Source organism: Megalobrama amblycephala, linkage group LG3 (genome assembly GCF_018812025.1).
Source record: "Megalobrama amblycephala isolate DHTTF-2021 linkage group LG3, ASM1881202v1, whole genome shotgun sequence".
Taxonomy (NCBI): domain Eukaryota; kingdom Metazoa; phylum Chordata; class Actinopteri; order Cypriniformes; family Xenocyprididae; genus Megalobrama; species Megalobrama amblycephala.
The window spans coordinates 44016486-44034882 of NC_063046.1; the positions used below are offsets into that span (position 1 = coordinate 44016486).

Consider the following 18397-nt stretch of genomic DNA (forward strand, 5'->3'; position numbering starts at 1 on the left):
TTCACATGTTTCATAATCTTTAATTAAAGGAGCATTATAATTTATAACGAATACAATGACATATCAAAATGTTTGCATAATACATTAAACAGACCTAATAGCCTACTAATACAAACATAATAAACTGGCAAATTTCCTGTACCCTGTACTTTATACCCTGAATATGACTGAAAGGTTGTGGTATGACACATATATGCATACCACAGATTTCTGGATTTCCGGTTCTCTTGGTATTAGAATATTGACTTTAACTCATATATTGTGCCTCTAGTCATATAATTAAGATGCAAAATCCATAATTAAGGATTTAGTTCATTTGATTTGACCTTTCCCTGTCTGACTTTGATGATATGATTAAAATAAACCCGAGTGGGACTGTGGTCAGGGTGGTTGTGAGGTCAACATGTTTTCTTTGTGAGGTTGGCCAGTGCTTTGTCGTGCACTGCCTTATGCTGAAGGGCAAAGCTGGATGGAGTCAGAATGCCAAGGCCTTCGTCATTCACCTTGCCCATCAGCACATAGTTCACTCCTATGAAGTAAATTCACAATGATTATTAAACTATTAAATGTCAGTGAAATTATGAAAAATGTGAACCTGTAATTTATTCTAAAATGTTGTACAGTAATAGAAAATAGTTTTGTGTGTGTTTCTTTCACCTTTACGCAGTGCTGGACACTTCATGCACGTAGCTATCAGTGTGGCAGATGTGGTGGGACCTCTTTTTCGGAATTTAAGTCTACCTGCCTTATAGACCTTTATGACAGACACCTCAACTTCAGCGCTGCCTTGAGATCCTGGGGTCAGTGATGTCACTTTACCAGTCAACACTGTGAGAGAGACAAAGGGAGAAGATGCTTGTTTTTCCAATAGCATGCTTCTGACTCAAATAAAAAAAGTAATCAACCAAAAATATCTTATAAATATCTTATAAATATTTATTATTAATTAATGTTCCAGTGTTTCCCATGGGATTTTAGACATATGACCCCCGGAAGAAAATTGTGTACAGTCTAAAGTTAAATTCATCTGGAGCACTTTGAGAGTTCAAAATTTAGAGCTCCAACTCATATTCAGTGCGCAAATTAAACAAAGAAAAGTATGTGCATTGACTTTACTTGAACTTTAAAGGCCCACTGAAGTGCCTTGGAACGCACAGCTTTATTCACTGTTTTGATGTAATTTCCAATGAAACAGGCAGACAGGGCGGAATATATCTAGAAGCTCCTCCCCCTTTTTCAAAATAGCCAATAGCATTTCGCCTAGATCACAGCTTGGCCAGAGCCATTGAGCAAAGACTATAGAATAACGCAAGACGTGTCACTCGTATTGTTTTGAATGGGAGAAAGTGCAACGCGAAATATGGCGGAATAAGTCCCGCCTTCTAAATAAGAGCCAGTCGCCGACTGGTAAAGTCATTGCGTCACTGCAGCGGCCGTTAGAAGCTCCGGTTTCTATAGAAACAGTCAAACGCGCGCTTCCTGCAGAGATGCGCAGATAGGACTGCGCATGCGCATTAGCTTGATCTGGCCTGAAAAAAATTCATTTTTTTTTGTCATGATTCGAGCGTTTAGAAACAATTTATGAGACATTTGTTGTCAGATTTCATTGGTAATTACAAATATGAAATTTAATTGAAAGCTTGGCGAACAGCTTTGGAGAATGTGATGTTTCCCCATTCAAAGACATAGGAGCTGCACTTGGATGTCTGAGAGGCGTTTCAAAGATGGCCACCGAGTGAAATGACTTGTCTTAAAGGGACTTTGCCATTGAGCTCGCAAAACCCAGTTTTCCTCATAATCTCTAACTGTTTCTCCTCCATCCATATTGCTTTAAAACATAGCATTGTTTGTAGAATTCAAATGTGTCAGACAATCTTTTTTCTGACATAAATCCTAATCGCGCTTTTGATTTTAGTTTGAACTATGAACTAACATGAACAAGCAATGAACGACTGTAGGCTATTTTATTAACATTAACAAAGATTGCTATAGTTTGTTTTGAGTCTTGACAGTTACTGTAGCTATTGCTGTAAGCAATGCTCTAAGATTTACTCCATCATTACAGTGTGAACAGCTGCCTGCACTAAAAGCCCCAAAATGAATCTACAGAAAAGCCCCCGAGGTCCATATCTGTGACATGCAATTAGGGGAGAATGAAGTAGACAGAAATAGCAGGATGAAAGAGATATAAATGAAGCAACTCACCAAAATGACTGGGGCAGAAGCGGGTCATGAGAGTGCCTATTCTCTTGCATGGTAGGGAACACAGTGGGTTGCCCACTGAGGCTTGGAAGAAACAGATAAAATCATAAACATGTAATCTAGCACACACAAGGAAAAACAAAATGTTGCACTGTCATGCAAAGAAACATTTGTACCTGCTTTTGTTGTTGTTTTGTTCCCAGGTTTTGAGATGGGATTGGTCTTTGGCTTTGTTGTTGGTTTGACACCAGGCTTTACTTTTGGCTTTGCTGTAGTACTTTTTGGTTTTGGTTGAGGTCTAACTGCAGGTTTAGGTGTCACTTTTACAGCAGGTTTTGGTGTGACTCTAGGTCTGACTGGTTTGGGCTTGGGTGCAGGCTTTGATCTTGGCTTAGGAGTTGGCCTTGCTGGTACGGGTTTAGGTGGTCTTGAGGGAGCTTTTGATGTAGGCCTACTAGGCTTAGTTTTAGGTTTAGGTCTTGCTGGTGGAGTAGTGGGTTTAGTAGGTGAAGTATCGACTCTTGGCCCATGTATTGTGTCCAGGGCAGCAGTGGGTGTGCGGGAGCTGCGGGGAATACTCCTGTAGTGAGCCATGAAGCCTGCGGCCGTCACACTCAGATCTGATACAAAGTGCACCAGCAGCTCATTTCCATTGGTCACAACCACACTGACAGAGATATAAAGAGCATTATTACAATTTCAATTTCAAATAACAATTACAGAGTGCTGCAGGAATGATTCAGACAACCTTAAAACAAAGTTAGCATTTTTGAACTTCTGGATCCACAGCCCCAAAGTCAATGGGTTTTTGATTAAGCTTTATGTTGTGTTTGGGTCATTTTGACCTGGAGAAAAAGCTTTTTTTTTTTTTTACAGAAAAAGTTAATGTTATCGCATTGGACTAAATCTTACTGACTTCACTCACACAGGGCATAAATACTTCACAACATTTTTTGGATTATTTCTTATACTTTTTGGGGGGATTTTTTTTTTTTTGTGGTGTTCCTGGTCAAAATTAACCGGCCTACAAAAACAAAAAAAATATAGCTGCAAGCAGTGATGTTGGGCCCATATGATCACAAGCAACAACAGCCACATCCATGAGATAATTTAAATTTAGATGAATTTCATGCAACAGAATGTCATAGGTCAATTTCAAATGAGTGCAGAATATCATCCTAATCTGCCATGTCTGTTTTTCTCAGACAACCTCTATAAAATTCCAGAGCAAATTACATACTGTTATTTGCGCAAATTCAAGTGTACTCTGAGAAATGTAATCCAGTCTTAATGCGAATGTCTGTGATTGTTGGTGTTGTATTATTCTAACACTTCTCTTCATGTGTTTTTTGACCTCTCTGAGCCATTGTTTGTGCACCAATCTTATGCACCAAAGCATGCTTTCATTTAATTTCAATATGTGTGGTATCCGATGAAAAAATAAAATTATAAAATTAACAAATAGAGCCAAATTACAGAACCTGCAAAGACGATTTTAATATCAGTCTCAGGTAATAGTAAGGTACATGTCTAGATTTTTCTGTTCACTTATGCAAGTTTATTTTAAACAGCCACTTTTTAAAATCATGTGAAATTTACTTAAATAGGGGTTTTTATGAAATTTGAAAATTCTAAATATCTCACTTCCTGTTAGGTTTACAGATATTGGGATGTTACATCTGTCTACCGAATTTCATACCTGTATGTGAAACGTAGTGTGAAGGGCACTTTATTGAAATTTTGTAGGTGGCGCTATCGAGCCATTTTGCCACTCCTAATTCAGAAACCCATATCAGACATAAATTTTCACCACTTCTGACACATGTAAAAAGTTTCATGAGTTTTCAAGCATGTTTAAAAAATGCAATTAATTTCAGAGAACAATAATTGACTGAGCAATTCCAATAGGGTCCTCACACCATCAGTGCTCGGGCCCTAATAACAAAACCTGCCCTAAATGAAAGAAAATAAAATTGAATCCAATAGCTATTTTTGTGGGCCGGTCATTTTTGACTGGAAACAGTCAAAACATTTTTTGTACAAAATAAAAGCATTTCAAAACAAACCTCCAGTTACATTAAAGCACATTAGTGTGATAGTGCGAACTTTTCTAACTCAAACTTTCCAACTTGTAGATTTTAAATAAAGACTGAAAGAGCTTAGTGGTGGTAGTAGCGGTGGTGTAGTTTGTTTATAACTTTAGCTTTTTACTTCTGGCAATTGTATTTATGCTTCAAATAAAAAATTTTTATTTTTGAAAATTATCTTGATGAACAAAACGTGTATCATAAACTTTTTTTGGTCACAGAACCTACTTTCTGCAAGAATCCAAAAGCCAATGGAAAAATCATACTGGCTTTTTTTTAGTGAGGGAACCATGGTGATGCTTTCGGGCTGGCCTACAAAAATACGCCATCACTGCAGAACTCTGGAATTTATTTTTATTATAGCAGTATTAGTCTTAAAGGTGCAGTCAGTCATTTGGGTTTTTGTTGATTTTTTTGTTGATACTGTTTTTGAGCATCTTGCTCCATTAGTGTTGTATTTTTAGGGTAGCATGTCCTAAAAAATTGCCATTCCATATGCTTTTGAACACAAGAACATGTTTTATGTGAGCCGAAACACATCTAAATGGAGTCTGAAGAATCTGAAAAAAGCACAATTACACATGGCTTCCTTAATATTGATTAGCTGACTATTGAAGCAAACAACCAGTCAAACATGTTGCTTTGCACACTCCCTTTTATGTTATGGCAGTTGTCTTGGATTTATGCTGACACCTAGTGGCATGGATTCAGCATCATTCATGCAAAGCAATAGTTTTCGGGTATTGAGCTATTAGCAGTCAACCAAGATTCATTTAATAATTGAAAATGTCCATTAACAGAAGTGATCTCAACACATCGACAGCTAGCTCCTTGTAAAAGAAAGCAGCTTTTGTTAGGCTACTGATATGACTGAATCTCAGTTGGGTGAACATAATTTGAAACATAAGAACTATTAAAGGGTTAGTTCACCCAAAAATGAAAATAATGTCATGTATTACTCACCCTCATGCCGTTCTACACCCATAAGACCTTTGTTCATCTTCAGAACACAAATTAAGATATTTTTGTTGAAATCCGATGGCTCAGTGAGGCCTGCATAGGGAGCAATGACATTTCCTCTCTCAAGATCCATTAATGTACTAAAAACATATTTAAATCAGTTTGTGTGAGTACAGTGGTTCAATGTTAATATTTTAAAGCGACGAGAATATTATACTGAAAAAACAAAACAAAATAATGACTTATATAGTGATGGCCAATTTCAAAACACTGCTTCAGGAAGCTTCAGAGGATAATGAATCAGTGTGTCGAATCAGCGGTTCGGAGAGCCAAATTGAAAGTCTGTTTGGTGGTTTGACACGCTGATTCACAACACTCCGAAGCTTCATGACTATATAAGCCATCACTATATAAGTCGTTATTTTATTTTTTATTTTTTTTTTTGGTGCACCAAAAATATTCTTGTCGCTTTATAATATTAATATTGAACCACTGTACTCACATGAACTGATTTAAAAATGTTTTTAGTCCATTAATGGATCTTGAAAGAGGAAATGTCATTGCTCCCTATGCAGGCCTCACTGAGTCATCATTAATTTGTGTTCCGAAGATTACCGAGTCTTACGGGTGTGAAACGGCATGAGGGTAAGACATGACATTATTTTCATTTTTGGGTGAACTAACCCTTTAAGAGTGTTTATTGCCATCTTATCATCAAAGGTTATTTACACTATCTGCTCAAAACTGTCTGGCTGAACCAGACAAAATTACAATGGAAACCAGGCCAATACCAGTCTTTTCCCTTTTCCTATTCCATGATATCAGCTCAGAGTGGTGTTTATTTTAGTGTGCATAAAGTGTTTAACAGGTTTTAAATAGTCCTATACTTGAAATTGGATGATTGGACTGGCACATCGACCATGACATGTGCAGCTCATATTAATACCACGCTCAGAACTCTAGGTCCCAATAAGGCAGCTTCAATTTATGATTATAATAAATATATACTGAATATCATATTATTACATACTGTTTTATAATGTACTACAAAACACTGAGGTGCAAATAGCATCTTATTTGTAAATAGTATGCTATTTGCCCTTAAAATTGTTTGGGATTAAAACATTTTTTAATGTGAAAACATTACTGAGTGCACCTTTAAAGTTAATATCCAACATTATCAGCACTTGGATAAAGGGCTTCATGGACCTTCCAAAGTACAAAGGCTATATTTTAAAACAGAGGACTGTGTAAGGAAAAGTATTTCCTAATTGGGAAGCACATTCTTCCACTATAGCTTCCCTTAGGACGACTGACCTTGCAGAAAACAACAACATCCTTTTCCTGTGTAGATAAATTACAAAATACTCTGTCCTTAGAATGGTGTTTGAATGTTGAGGGTGCTTTCACATTAGCACTTTTGGTGCGCACCCGGGTTCGATTGACGTCAGAGTTCGGTACGTTTGGATGATGTGAACACGGTCTTCTGAACTCGGGTGCGCATCCGCGAACCGTACCCGAGTCCACTTAAAAAGGGTGGTCTGGGGTGCGGTTCAAGTGAACTCCGGTACGGTTCGCTTCTGATATGAATGCAAACGTACCAAATTGCGGAAGTGAACCGCTATTAATGCCGTATAATTTGATAAAAATGTGTGTTTGTGTGCAGGGGCGGAGCCAGACATTGTAAACATTCGGGGCTTAGACCAAATCTATATTTGTCCAAAGACAATTTAATTTTCTATTAACAGCTTTACTGACATGAAAGGAGCTTTTGTTGACGTATTCTTGTTCAGAAAATGTACATTATTTGACACTGTAATTTGTAAAACTTTGTTGGATGTACCAGCTCTAGGGGGTCCGGGGGCATGCCCCCCGGAAGAAAATTTTGAAAATTTTAAGGTTAAATGCATCAATCTGGTGCTCTCTGGAAACTCAAAATTAAGAGCTTCAACCCATGTACAGTGTGCAAATTGAACAAAGAAACAGCATTGACTTGTACCTGGACATTAAAAAGGGTTCAAACATCTTTTTTACAATACTTTTGTACGATTTCTTTTTAAAAGATAAATCCTTGAGCTTTTATTTTGATCACCAGATCACCAGCCGATCGCGTGCGCAGATGTGCGCACTTCTCTTTAAAACACGCAGCACAGACAGAGTGTATATATAATTAATCGCTGTCTTTTGCTGTTTTATATAGGCACAAAGCCATATCACGGTTTCGATTTTAGCTCGTTGTAAAACGTAGTATGTTTTAAATGTTCAGTTCATTATGAAACGGTGGCGGCAGTACAGGGTCATTAATGGGAAACACTGAATGAATGTATAGCTGATAAATGTGCTAAAGTTGTCATATCGGTTGTTATATAACAAAAACCCTTCCACTGGACCGAGAGAGAGTCTCTAGGCCTGCCGCTGCTCTGAGTGAGTGACAGGAGGCGTGGCTCTGTACAACTGCGGTGTGCGGAGAGGAGAGAGAGAAAGCGCTGCCGGTGTATGGTCGGATACTGTATGCAGTATATGCAAAGCCAAAGCGCAATGAAATAAAGCAACTTATGATTTCGGGGGTTTACATAGGCTATTGTCCAGTGTCATATTTGCTCAGTGACAGTCATTACATTCGGGGCTTGACTCAAAACATCCGGGGCTAAAGCCCCGGCAAAATCGGCTGGCGCCGCCCCCATAGTTGCCAGGGTCGCGGTTTTCCCGCACAATTGGGCTATTTTAAAAATGCAGTCGCGGGAAAAATTGCGGAGCCGCGGGTTGCGTTTTTTTTGGGCTACTTTTATAATGTACCGCGGCCGCAAAAAGGTTTGTTTGTAGACAAAGCAAAAATTAAAGTGGAACCGTTTATAAGTAGGTATAGATCCCCTGCGAATGAATACTTGGCAACAACTGCTGCCGCCAGCTGCTCCACGTGAGTGAAGGCGTGTGCCTTTGACGTAACATCTCAAATCAAGCATAACGTGAGTTACGCCAAAATAATTGGTTACGCCCACATTTACCAGTTGTAGAAGCGTCTGTTGGTCTGTGGATGAACAAGCAGCATTATAAAATGTCAGGTAAATGGGGAAAATACGGAAAGAAATATCGCAAAGAATGGGAGACAGAAAAAGGATTAATGGAGTGGATTAGAAGTGTTCCAAATGACGATAAAAAAGCGTTCTGCAAATATTGCAAATGTGAAATCAGAGCTCACCACGGTGATCTGTTAGCTCACGCTGCAACTGAAAAACATAAAAAAAATGCGGCTCCTTTCTCAAATGCCAGAACATTGTTTGACACTGGCAGTTCCTTTCTAAGAACGAATGTTGCTGTGAAGGAGGCAGAGTTGAAGCTGGCAGCTCATGTTGCTTGCCACTCAAGTACCTTAACTGTTGATCATTTAGGAAGTGTTGTGGAAGAAATTTCCAAGAAAGGTATTAGTTTACACCGAACAAAATGCACAGCACTAATTAATTCAGTGATAGGACCAGTAGTGCATGAAGACCTTCTGGAGGATATAGGAAGTGGACCATACTCTCTTATTGTTGATGAGAGCACTGACGTCACAACCAGAAAACAACTATGCATAGTTATCAGATATTACAGCAAGAAGCTCTCACGAATCATTAGCACTTTTGCAGGAATGATAAATATAGTTGCTGGTGATTCACTGACCATAGCAAATGCTTTGTTCAAATTCCTGGATGACAACAAATTGTCTGTACTGAATTGCATCGGTCTTGCAACGGATGGCTGTAACACAATGTGTGGCAAACATAACTCAGTGCTACAGAAATTCCGTGACCGCAATCCTCATATTGTCTACATAAAGTGTGTGTGCCATTCTCTTCAGCTCTGTGCATCAAAAGCCGTCAGTGTCCTCCCCAGAAATGTTGAGTACATGGTTTCTCAGACCTACAGTTGGTTTTCAAATGCCACCCAGCGTCTCCAAAAATATTCTGAACTGTACAAAACCATAAATGTAGGTGAAAGCCCTCTGAAGATTCTGCAACTGTCTGACACTCGATGGCTCGCTATCAGTGAGTGCATCAACCGGATCCTTTCACAGCACGAGGAGCTTAAGTTGCATTTCCAGTTAACAAAAGATAGTGAGAGAAGCTATGCAGCGGAATTGCTGTACCAAATGTACAGTGACAATATTAACTTGATCTACCTGAAATTCCTCCAACCAATTGTTTCAGAGTTAAACAGACTCAATAAAATCTTTCAACTTGACAAACCCGATCCTGCAAAACTTCTAATGGAACTTCTAACATTTTACCGGTCCCTTCTTGAGCGCATAGGTTTGCCGAAGACATTTCAGAGCTGGCAAGACATCATGGAGTTTAACTTTTCTGATGAGAATCTTTTGCCACTTGATGCTGTAGACTTTGGGGTGCAGTTCCGTCTTGCTTTGTTTGAAGCCAATGGAATAAGTGACCAAGCTGAAAAGGACCTGAAATGCAGGTGCAGGGACTACATGCTGGAGTTATCAAAGGAGATTAGGAAGAGACTTCCAGATAACATTAAACAGTTAGAGGCTCTCAAATTCCTGTCACCGATTCATGTTCTGTCCTCAAGTAAGCCAAGGATTGATGAGCTTCCTTTTTTCCACCTCTTCAAAGGGGATATAGGAAAAGCAGAGCAACAGTGGAGAGTAATTCACACACTGGAATGGAAAAATACAGAAGATGGCAAAACAGAGGACTTCTGGGTTGAAGTTTCTGCATACACAGATACTGCAGGTGATAGAAACTTTGGAGATCTTGGCAACTTTGCATTGAGTCTTCTTGCTTTGCCATTCAGTAATGCAGCAGTTGAGCGTTCATTTTCCCAAATGTCACTGATAAAGAACAAGCTACGAAACAGGCTAGAGCAGAAGTCTTTGCTAAATATAATGAGGATTCGAGCTTACATGCAAAGAAGAAACATCTGCTGCCATGAATTTAAACCATCACCACGGATGCTTTCTCTCTTTACTGCTGAAATCTATTCAGCACCACCTGAGAAGGGTGGGGAAGAGAGCACAAATGTCTAAAACAAAACATCCCTGAGATTGTAGATAGTTCTGTTCAAAGTTCTCAAAAAGTTCAAAGTTCTCAAAATGAGGTTGAACAGTTAGGACATCTAAGAAGAAAATGTTCTGAATAGTTCTGGAAAAGAGAAGACAAACAAGAACAAAAGTTCACCAAGTAAGCATATTGGTTATAACATTGATAATAGCCTGTGTTCATTGAGTTTGACAATGTATGTTCACTTGTATATTCATGCTTGTGTGAAAACAGAACAGCAGCAGATCTGGAGAGAAGAGCATCAGAGACAAGTGCAGAGAAGAGAAAAAAGTAAGTACACATTAGTACTTTCTAACTAGGGTCAGAAAATATCAGCGAGGACATGCTCTTGTTTGTCCTTTAAAAGATTGTCTAAAAAATACAGTGTTTTATAAAAATTGGGGGAGGAGTAAGAGAAAAGGCAAAAAACGTATATAAATTATATATATATATATATATATATATATATATATATATATATATATATATATATATATATCACACACGTCTATTTTAAGGCCCTTTGTGGGAATCCAATAGTCTAGTCTAGTCTGATTGGACACTGGAAAAATTGGGCTAGTTTTCATTCCATTTGGGCGGGTTTTGAGTTGTCATTGGGCTGGAAATATTTCTAGGACCTGGCAACCCTGGCCGCCCCTGTTTGTGTGTGTGTTTCACTCACTTTCCCGATGAGCGTGACTGACGTGCTGCAAACAGCTTTTCTAATTTCTGCTCGCCTTCAGCATTCTACATTCGCGGCAGAGCGAACGCAAGAGCCGTTATGAACAAAACCAACGGTTCAAAAACAAAAATATAAAAGTGAGGAGAGCAACGTTATGCATTTTGCCGCCTTCTCCTGTGCCATCGTTACTAAGCAACGGAGTAAACAGCTGCTGGTTTGATGACGCAAACGAACCGCGGGTCGGACCCAAATAATATAATGTGAACACAGTCCAGTGGGGGCAGGGGGAGGGGGGAGCAATCGAACTCAGGTTCGGTCCAGGCAATCGAACCAAGTGTGAAAGCAAAGAATAGAGTTGAATGATATGTGATGCATCGGGTTTGCACTTACTCTGGAACCGTGTCTCCACAGAATCTGCCAATACGACGAGAGTTATCGGTCTCTCCCCCGTTGAACAGGGCCACGTAGTCGTAACGACAGTATGTGTCTAATTCCAAGTCCAGCTTCTCAAACTTAACCTCAATCACCTAGGCATGTGCACACACACACACACACACACACACACACACACACACACACACACACACACACACACACACACACACAGTTTATGGGGACATTCCATAGACATAATGATTTTATACTGTACAAACTGTATATTCTGTCCCCTAACCCTACCCATCAAACTTTATGCATTTTTAGATTTTCAAAAATAAAATAATAAATAAAAACCAGATACTATGATTTATAAGCTCCCTTACAAAAATAAGTAGGCTATACTTCAGGTTCATTTTATTAAGTGTACTTAAGTGAAGTTCAACTCTAGTGTATGATGTTATTTTGACATGTAACTGCAAAATACTTGTAGCTACCTTAAGCTGACTGCTATAGTTCATTGTATTGGTATCGTTTGTTAATTTTTTTTATATTTTCTCCTAATGCCCAAACATACATACAAGCGTATAGAATGGTGTGCAAAACAAATTCACGAGGAAAACAAAAATGTAAGTACTATATCAGCTCCATTGCGGATTCCAGGTGGTCAAAGGCTTAGGGCTTTTTATTACTCCATTTAAACACATTTCAAATGTTCCGCCAGTAGTGGGCACTCCTGCAATATAAGCAATGATGTACATCCAAGTGAACAAAACGGAGGGAAATTAGTGAGGGAAGGGCATAAAAACAATTCGACTTAAACACAGTCCATGTGTATTTTTCAATATACTTAATGTAAGAAGTATTCTAATATCAATGTACTTGTAAGTGTACTCTTTCAGCACTACTTGGGACTAAATTGGCCCACTTTTTAGTATAAAAATATACTTTTATGTATACTTTAAGTGTAACAGTAGTAAACTTTGAGTAGTAAGCAGCTAGTTTACAACTACGTTTTTCATTACTGCAGCTATAGGCCTACTATAAGTGAACTAATAGGTAGCCTATACTTGTAGCACATTTATGAAAGTATACTTTGAAGTATACTCTCAGTAACCAACTAGTTTAGTAGTTTTATATTGCAAGTATACTTGTAAGTTTTCATTAAGTGAACTTAATCATACTTATAGTTTACCATTTATGGTCACGCCTTTAGATTAGAGTCCAGTTCTCACTATTATCTAACTATTAACTATGACTTATACCTCAATAAACTTCTAATTACTGCTTATTAATTGTTAGTAAGATAGTTATGCATTATTTTTGCACTTTAAGTATACTTCTATGTTCCTAGCTATTTATTCATTTTTTATACTTGAAACATACCTTTAATGATTGAGACAGCCCTTAAAATGGCCGACTCCCTTCAGTATACTTAATTATACTTTTAAGTATATCTCGATCAAAAGATTGAGTACAAGTACAGGCCAAATATAAATAGAGTTTTCTGTCAGTATACTTAAGTGTAATAGTCCCACTTTATATTAAGTGGCCTTAACTACTATGTACTTACATTTAAATTAATCATTTTATACAATGCACTTATTGTGTACACACGTTTTTACATTGTACTTATATTTGAAAAACACCTGCATGTAATTACATCTGTAATTAATTTCTGTAACTACATTGATAATTACACTGTTGACCCATCCCTTACACCTTACCCACACCCTTAAACCTACCCATACCACCAAAGCTTTCCCTAACCTTACCTGTATCCCTCCTCAATAGCAGCAAAAGTGTTTTGCAATTCAATATGAACCCAATAAGTACATTGTACTTATTTTTGATGTAAGTACATAGTAGTTAAGGCCACTTAAAGGTGATAAAGAGGATCTTTTCGTCGACTGAGAAACCAAAGACTGTTACTGAGTTTTTGAAATGAGCGCATGCGTAAAAACAACCCCCCCTCCTTTCGAGGGAACGCCTCCCAAAACTCGTGCACGAGTATTGGAAAACGAGTGTTTACCACCGGCATTCGCTGTATCGTGTTAGTGGATTCATTATGTCGGACTCACCGCAGGTAACTCATAATCTGCAGTTGTTACTCCTGTCTCCTGACAAAAACATTCCATGCAGCGCCTGTGGAGTGTGGAAAGTTACTGGAGCGCGCAGTCGCGCTCGTCTCTCACAAGGAACGTCATGGCAGTGATTGACAAGCCAGAGGGCCAATCCGCGCACGTCTCTCACAAGGAATGTCACGGCAGTGATTGACAAGCCAGAGGGCCAATCGTTTATGCGATGATCGCGTAAACGATTGGCTGATGTTTTTAAGGCCCTACCTCGTGCACAGATGATGTATATTAATATTATTACTTTCAGTGCACCTAATAAATAGTCTTTTATCAGTTAGTAAAGACAGTTTCAAGTAATATTGCAAAAATGTATAAAACAAAACATCCTCTTTAGCACCTTTAATATAAAGTGGGACCAGTGTAATTTTAAGTATATTTCTAAGAAGTACATAAAAAGTAGACTGAATGTATACTTTCTTATTTTTAGTTTAAAAGAAATATACTAATAGCACACTTGAATGAAATTCTTTTTTTAAGGGCTGTTTTCCTGATGGGGAACAAAAATGTCCCCATGAGGACAGGGATTTTGAATATTGCTATCAATGAGGGGACATTTTGTCCCCATAATGTAGGGTTTACCAGAACCACACACACACACACACACTCATTCACTTTGATATGTAGTTATATAAGTAAAAAAGCTAATTTTCTTAAACAGGTATAAAGGGCTTTTCATGGCCCTCTCTCGCTCTCTCTCTTTCCATGTCCCACCTTACGCACTTTCTCTGAATGAGGTCTTTCACATACTATACCATATGCTGTTTGCTGTCATCGTGAACACACACTAGAGTTCAAATTCAGCCATAAGCACGCAAATACTCAAAATCTCACAGCAGCATGTCTCTAGTACACCTAAGTATGATTCATTTTCTGGTGACTTAATTGCTAATTACTTAACAGATTGAGAGTAGACAAGACAAATGCACGAGAAAAGGAGCTGTGAATTGATCTTTGCAGGCTGACCATGTTGGGCTCCACAGATATGTGCCAAGAGCAGCTGATGCCTGCTGGGTAATCAGATTCTGGCCAGTTCGGTGTCTTCACTGAACCCTGAGGCTTCGTCAGTCTGCCACCACAGAACTGATTCTCTGTAAGGAATAGGGAATGGAAAGAGAATTGATGATACGACAGCCCTAAAATATATATATATATATATGATGTGGCCATTAATTCATCTAATTAATCGCACATCAAATTTGGCTGAATTTTGCTGTAATTACTCTGAAAAAAATAATTTAAACTCATTATTGTGTAAAGCATCAATTAAACCTTTCAAAAGGTAGATTCAGAAAGAAGTATTTGATTTGATTCAATTTAACTGTTCCGCTTATGATGGGCTCCAAAAAATGATACAAATTGGAATCCCACACACACTACTTTTGGGATTTTTAGGGACAAAACCAGAGAGAAAATATTTGTTAATTGAACCATTTCATGACATAATTTGCAAAATGAAACTGTGACCAACATTAAGTCAGACACTAAAAACTAAGTCTGGATTGTGCTATCGAAGATAAAACTGTAACTAAAGTCATCCCACCATCAACATGTGGTTTCCCCCCACTGAAAAAAGCCAGGAATCCTCTTCCTCCTGTGCTGGCATCAGACGCCATCTCCAGCATCATGGTGTTAGTCGTGGAGATGAGGGCTCCGGGTCGGAACGTCCCACAGAACCGGCCCAGTTTCTGCACTGTGTATGAGTGTCCATTATAGACATCCACATAGTCATAGCGGCAGGTGGGATCCGCCTCTAGATCAAAGATCCTGAACTGGAGCATCACAACATGACCTTCTGGGACCTGATGGGAGAGGAGAAGTGATGAAAATATAATGTCTGGAATATACTGTAACAGAGACTAAAGGTGATGGACTTACTGTGATGTACCAGGTGCATTTGGAGTTTGGTTTGTAATGAGAGGGGAAACCCTCACTAGCCACAAACCCTGAGTCTGACACCAAATGGCCACCACACAGGAATATGGGCCTGGAGAGCATGAAGGAGGAATAGGAAGGGACGCATGAATTCTGTTTAATGCAGTAGTGTCTTTAAAATGTATATGTCTTTATTCACTTTCAAATGAAAATTACCCCAAGCTTTACTCACCCTCAAGCCATCCTAGGTGTTTTTTTTTTTTTTTTTGCGTAATTTAAATAGGGAAGGTGTAGGACGTAGCGTAAGCATTTTGAACTGTGAGAGCTTTACACTTTCTTCATAGAAGGTGGTCTGGTGGAAGCTATTTTACTTTACAACTTAATTATGGGTATTTTTCTTACACAAATGCATTGCTTCGCTTCGGAAGGCTTTTATTAAACTCCTGGAACTGTGTGGAGTATATGCCTGTGATGGATGGATGAACTTTCTTGAACTTTGGCACATCAGCATATTTATTAATATAACTCAGATTGTGTTTATCAGAAAGAAGAAAGTCATCTAGGATGGCTTGAAGGTGAGTAAAGCTTGGGGTAATTTTCATTTTAAACTGAACTAATCCTTTAATGTCTTAACAAAATGAATTAATGACATTACCTTTCAAAAGTTTTTTTTTTTAAAGGTGCCATTGAACGTTTTTTTACAAGATGTCATATAAGTCTAAGGTGTCCCCTGTGAAGTTTCAGCTCAAAATACCCCATAGATTTTTTTTAATTAATTTTTTTAACTGCCTATTTTGAAGCATAATTAGAAATGCGCCGATTCAGGCTGCGGCCCCTTTAATTGCTCACGCTCTCCGCCCCCTCCCGAGCTCTCGACTCTATCATTGCATAAACAAAGTTCACACAGCTAATATAACCCTCAAAATGGATCTTTACAAAGTGTTCGTCATGCAGCATGTCTAATCTCGTAAGTATGGTATTTATTTGGATGTTTACATTTGATTCTGAATGAGTTTGAGGCTATATGCTCCGTGGCTAATGCTACACTGTTGGAGAGATTTATAAAGAATTAAGTTGTGTTTATTCATTATACAGACTGCAAGTGTTTAAAAATGAAAATAGCGACGGCTCTTGTCTCCGTGAATACAGTAAGAAATGATGGTAACTTTAACCACATTTAACAGTACATTAGCAACATGCTAACGAAACATTTAGAAAGACAATTTACAAATATCACTAAAAATATCATGATATCATGGATCATGTCAGTTATTATTGCTCCATCTGCCATTTTTCGCTATTGTTATTGCTTGCTTACCTAGTCTGATGATTCTGCTGTGCACAGATCCAGACGTTAATACTGCCTATATAATAATGCCTTGAACATGAGCTGGCATATGCAAATATTGGGGGCGTACATATTAATGATCCCGACTGTTACGTAACAGTCGGTGTTATGTTGAGATTCGCCTGTTCTTCGGAGGTCTTTTAAACAAATGAGATTTATATAAGAAGGAGGAAACAATGGAGTTTGAGACTCACTGTATGTCATTTCCATGTACTGAACTCTTGTTATTCAACTATGCCAAGGTAAATTCAATTTTCAGTTCGATGGCACCTTTAAATGTTTTTTTTAAAAAAGTCTTTTATGCTCACCAAGACTGCATTTATCCAAAATACATGAAAAAACAGTAATCTTGTTAACAATTATTACAATTTATAATATTTGTTAAATAATCGTAATAATCGTTTTTCTACTTTATTATATTCTAAAATGCAATTCATTCATGTGATGGCAAAGCTGAAATTTCAAAACAGCTAAATGTTGAAAACAGTTTAATATTTCTGTGGAAGTGTGATACTTTTTTTCAGGATGCTTTGATGAATAGAAAGTTCAGCATTTATTTAAAATAGAAATCTTCTGTAACATTTTAAATGTATTTACTGTCACTTTTTAACAAATTTAATGCATCCTTTTTGAATAAAAAAAACATTTTTTGGAAAAAATAAAAAAAAATCCTCAGACCCCAGTATTATGCAAATTTGCAAATAAAAACTGACTGTACATCACATATCAGTTTTGTTACATTTAATCACACTGATTTTGAACACAAAAGTGTGTAAACAAATAAAACATTTTAAACTACTATGCAGTCACAAACTTCACTGCTTATTTAAACCCTGTATGTAATGCGTAGATTCTTCTTCAGTGGGTTATTTTTGGATCCTGTTCCTACATTTATAGTCTGAGCCTCTTTTTGCAATATCTTAATACTGCTGGTTCTGTCATTAAAAGGAAATACACACAAACCACAGCCAAATGAACAGCCACACTCACATGTGAAGTTACAGAGAGGACCACTGAGCTTATAGACAATTTTTTTTATAATTCAGTCAGTCTATCAGCAAATCTATCCAGTCACATAAGTTGACACTCTTTCTCCCTCACACAGTTTTCATTACACACACAAATAAAAACACATAATCTGAGTGACTATTTTCAGAGTCAAGAGTGGAGTAAATGTCGAACTTTACTGATAAAACATGCATATTTAAAAATATTTTGACAAATGCAGGCATCTTTCAGCAGTGATCAAAGCTATCGCTTAATTAAACAGGTGTTGATTTTATTGGCTGGTTAGTAATGCATGAATTTATCAATTAAGACTAAGAAACAAGTGTGGTGGTTTCTGTGGCATAAACATTGTGTTGTTCATCTCAGGCTGTGCATAGCAATAAAGACACAAGGGCTTTTTTTGTTAATACTGTAAAACAAGCCTGTGCTTGAAAACGCCCTGTTGAGATTTCTTGTTGTTTTTATATAAGATCATGTGATAGCTGTGTGAGGAGATATGTGATGGTGCAATTAAAAATCATTTTACAACTTCAATCACTCCCTTGGAAAGTAATATAAAAAATATAACCTGTTACATTTTGATGTGCTGGTTACCAAGCAATTACACACTGTAATCACTAAACTAATATTTAAACAACAACAACAATAAATAAATAAACAAACCTTTCTTTAAGAGTAATAATAAGCTA

At 37.7% G+C, this 18397-nt stretch overlaps 2 protein-coding genes across 2 annotated transcripts in view; one reads left to right on the plus strand and one right to left on the minus strand.

Annotated features, from left to right (window-relative positions):
- pcolceb (procollagen C-endopeptidase enhancer b) overlaps nucleotides 1-18397 on the minus strand; it is an 18846-nt gene continuing 449 nt past the window's right edge. The window contains exons 2-9 of the mRNA XM_048185620.1: nucleotides 15356-15464; nucleotides 15021-15279; nucleotides 14444-14568; nucleotides 11358-11494; nucleotides 2379-2869; nucleotides 2206-2286; nucleotides 658-828; nucleotides 1-529 (exon numbers count right to left, since the gene is read on the minus strand). Of these exons, the coding sequence (XP_048041577.1) occupies nucleotides 399-529; nucleotides 658-828; nucleotides 2206-2286; nucleotides 2379-2869; nucleotides 11358-11494; nucleotides 14444-14568; nucleotides 15021-15279; nucleotides 15356-15464 (1504 nt within the window). The 3' untranslated portion in view covers nucleotides 1-398. The remainder of the gene's footprint in view (nucleotides 530-657; nucleotides 829-2205; nucleotides 2287-2378; nucleotides 2870-11357; nucleotides 11495-14443; nucleotides 14569-15020; nucleotides 15280-15355; nucleotides 15465-18397) is intronic.
- The window catches only part of LOC125265413 (protein FAM200B-like), a 13141-nt gene continuing 2784 nt past the window's right edge, over nucleotides 8041-18397 (plus strand). Inside the window, exons 1-2 of the mRNA XM_048185619.1 lie at nucleotides 8041-10426; nucleotides 10520-10576. Coding sequence (XP_048041576.1) covers nucleotides 8284-10272 — 1989 coding nt within the window. The 5' untranslated portion in view covers nucleotides 8041-8283 and the 3' untranslated portion in view covers nucleotides 10273-10426; nucleotides 10520-10576. The remainder of the gene's footprint in view (nucleotides 10427-10519; nucleotides 10577-18397) is intronic.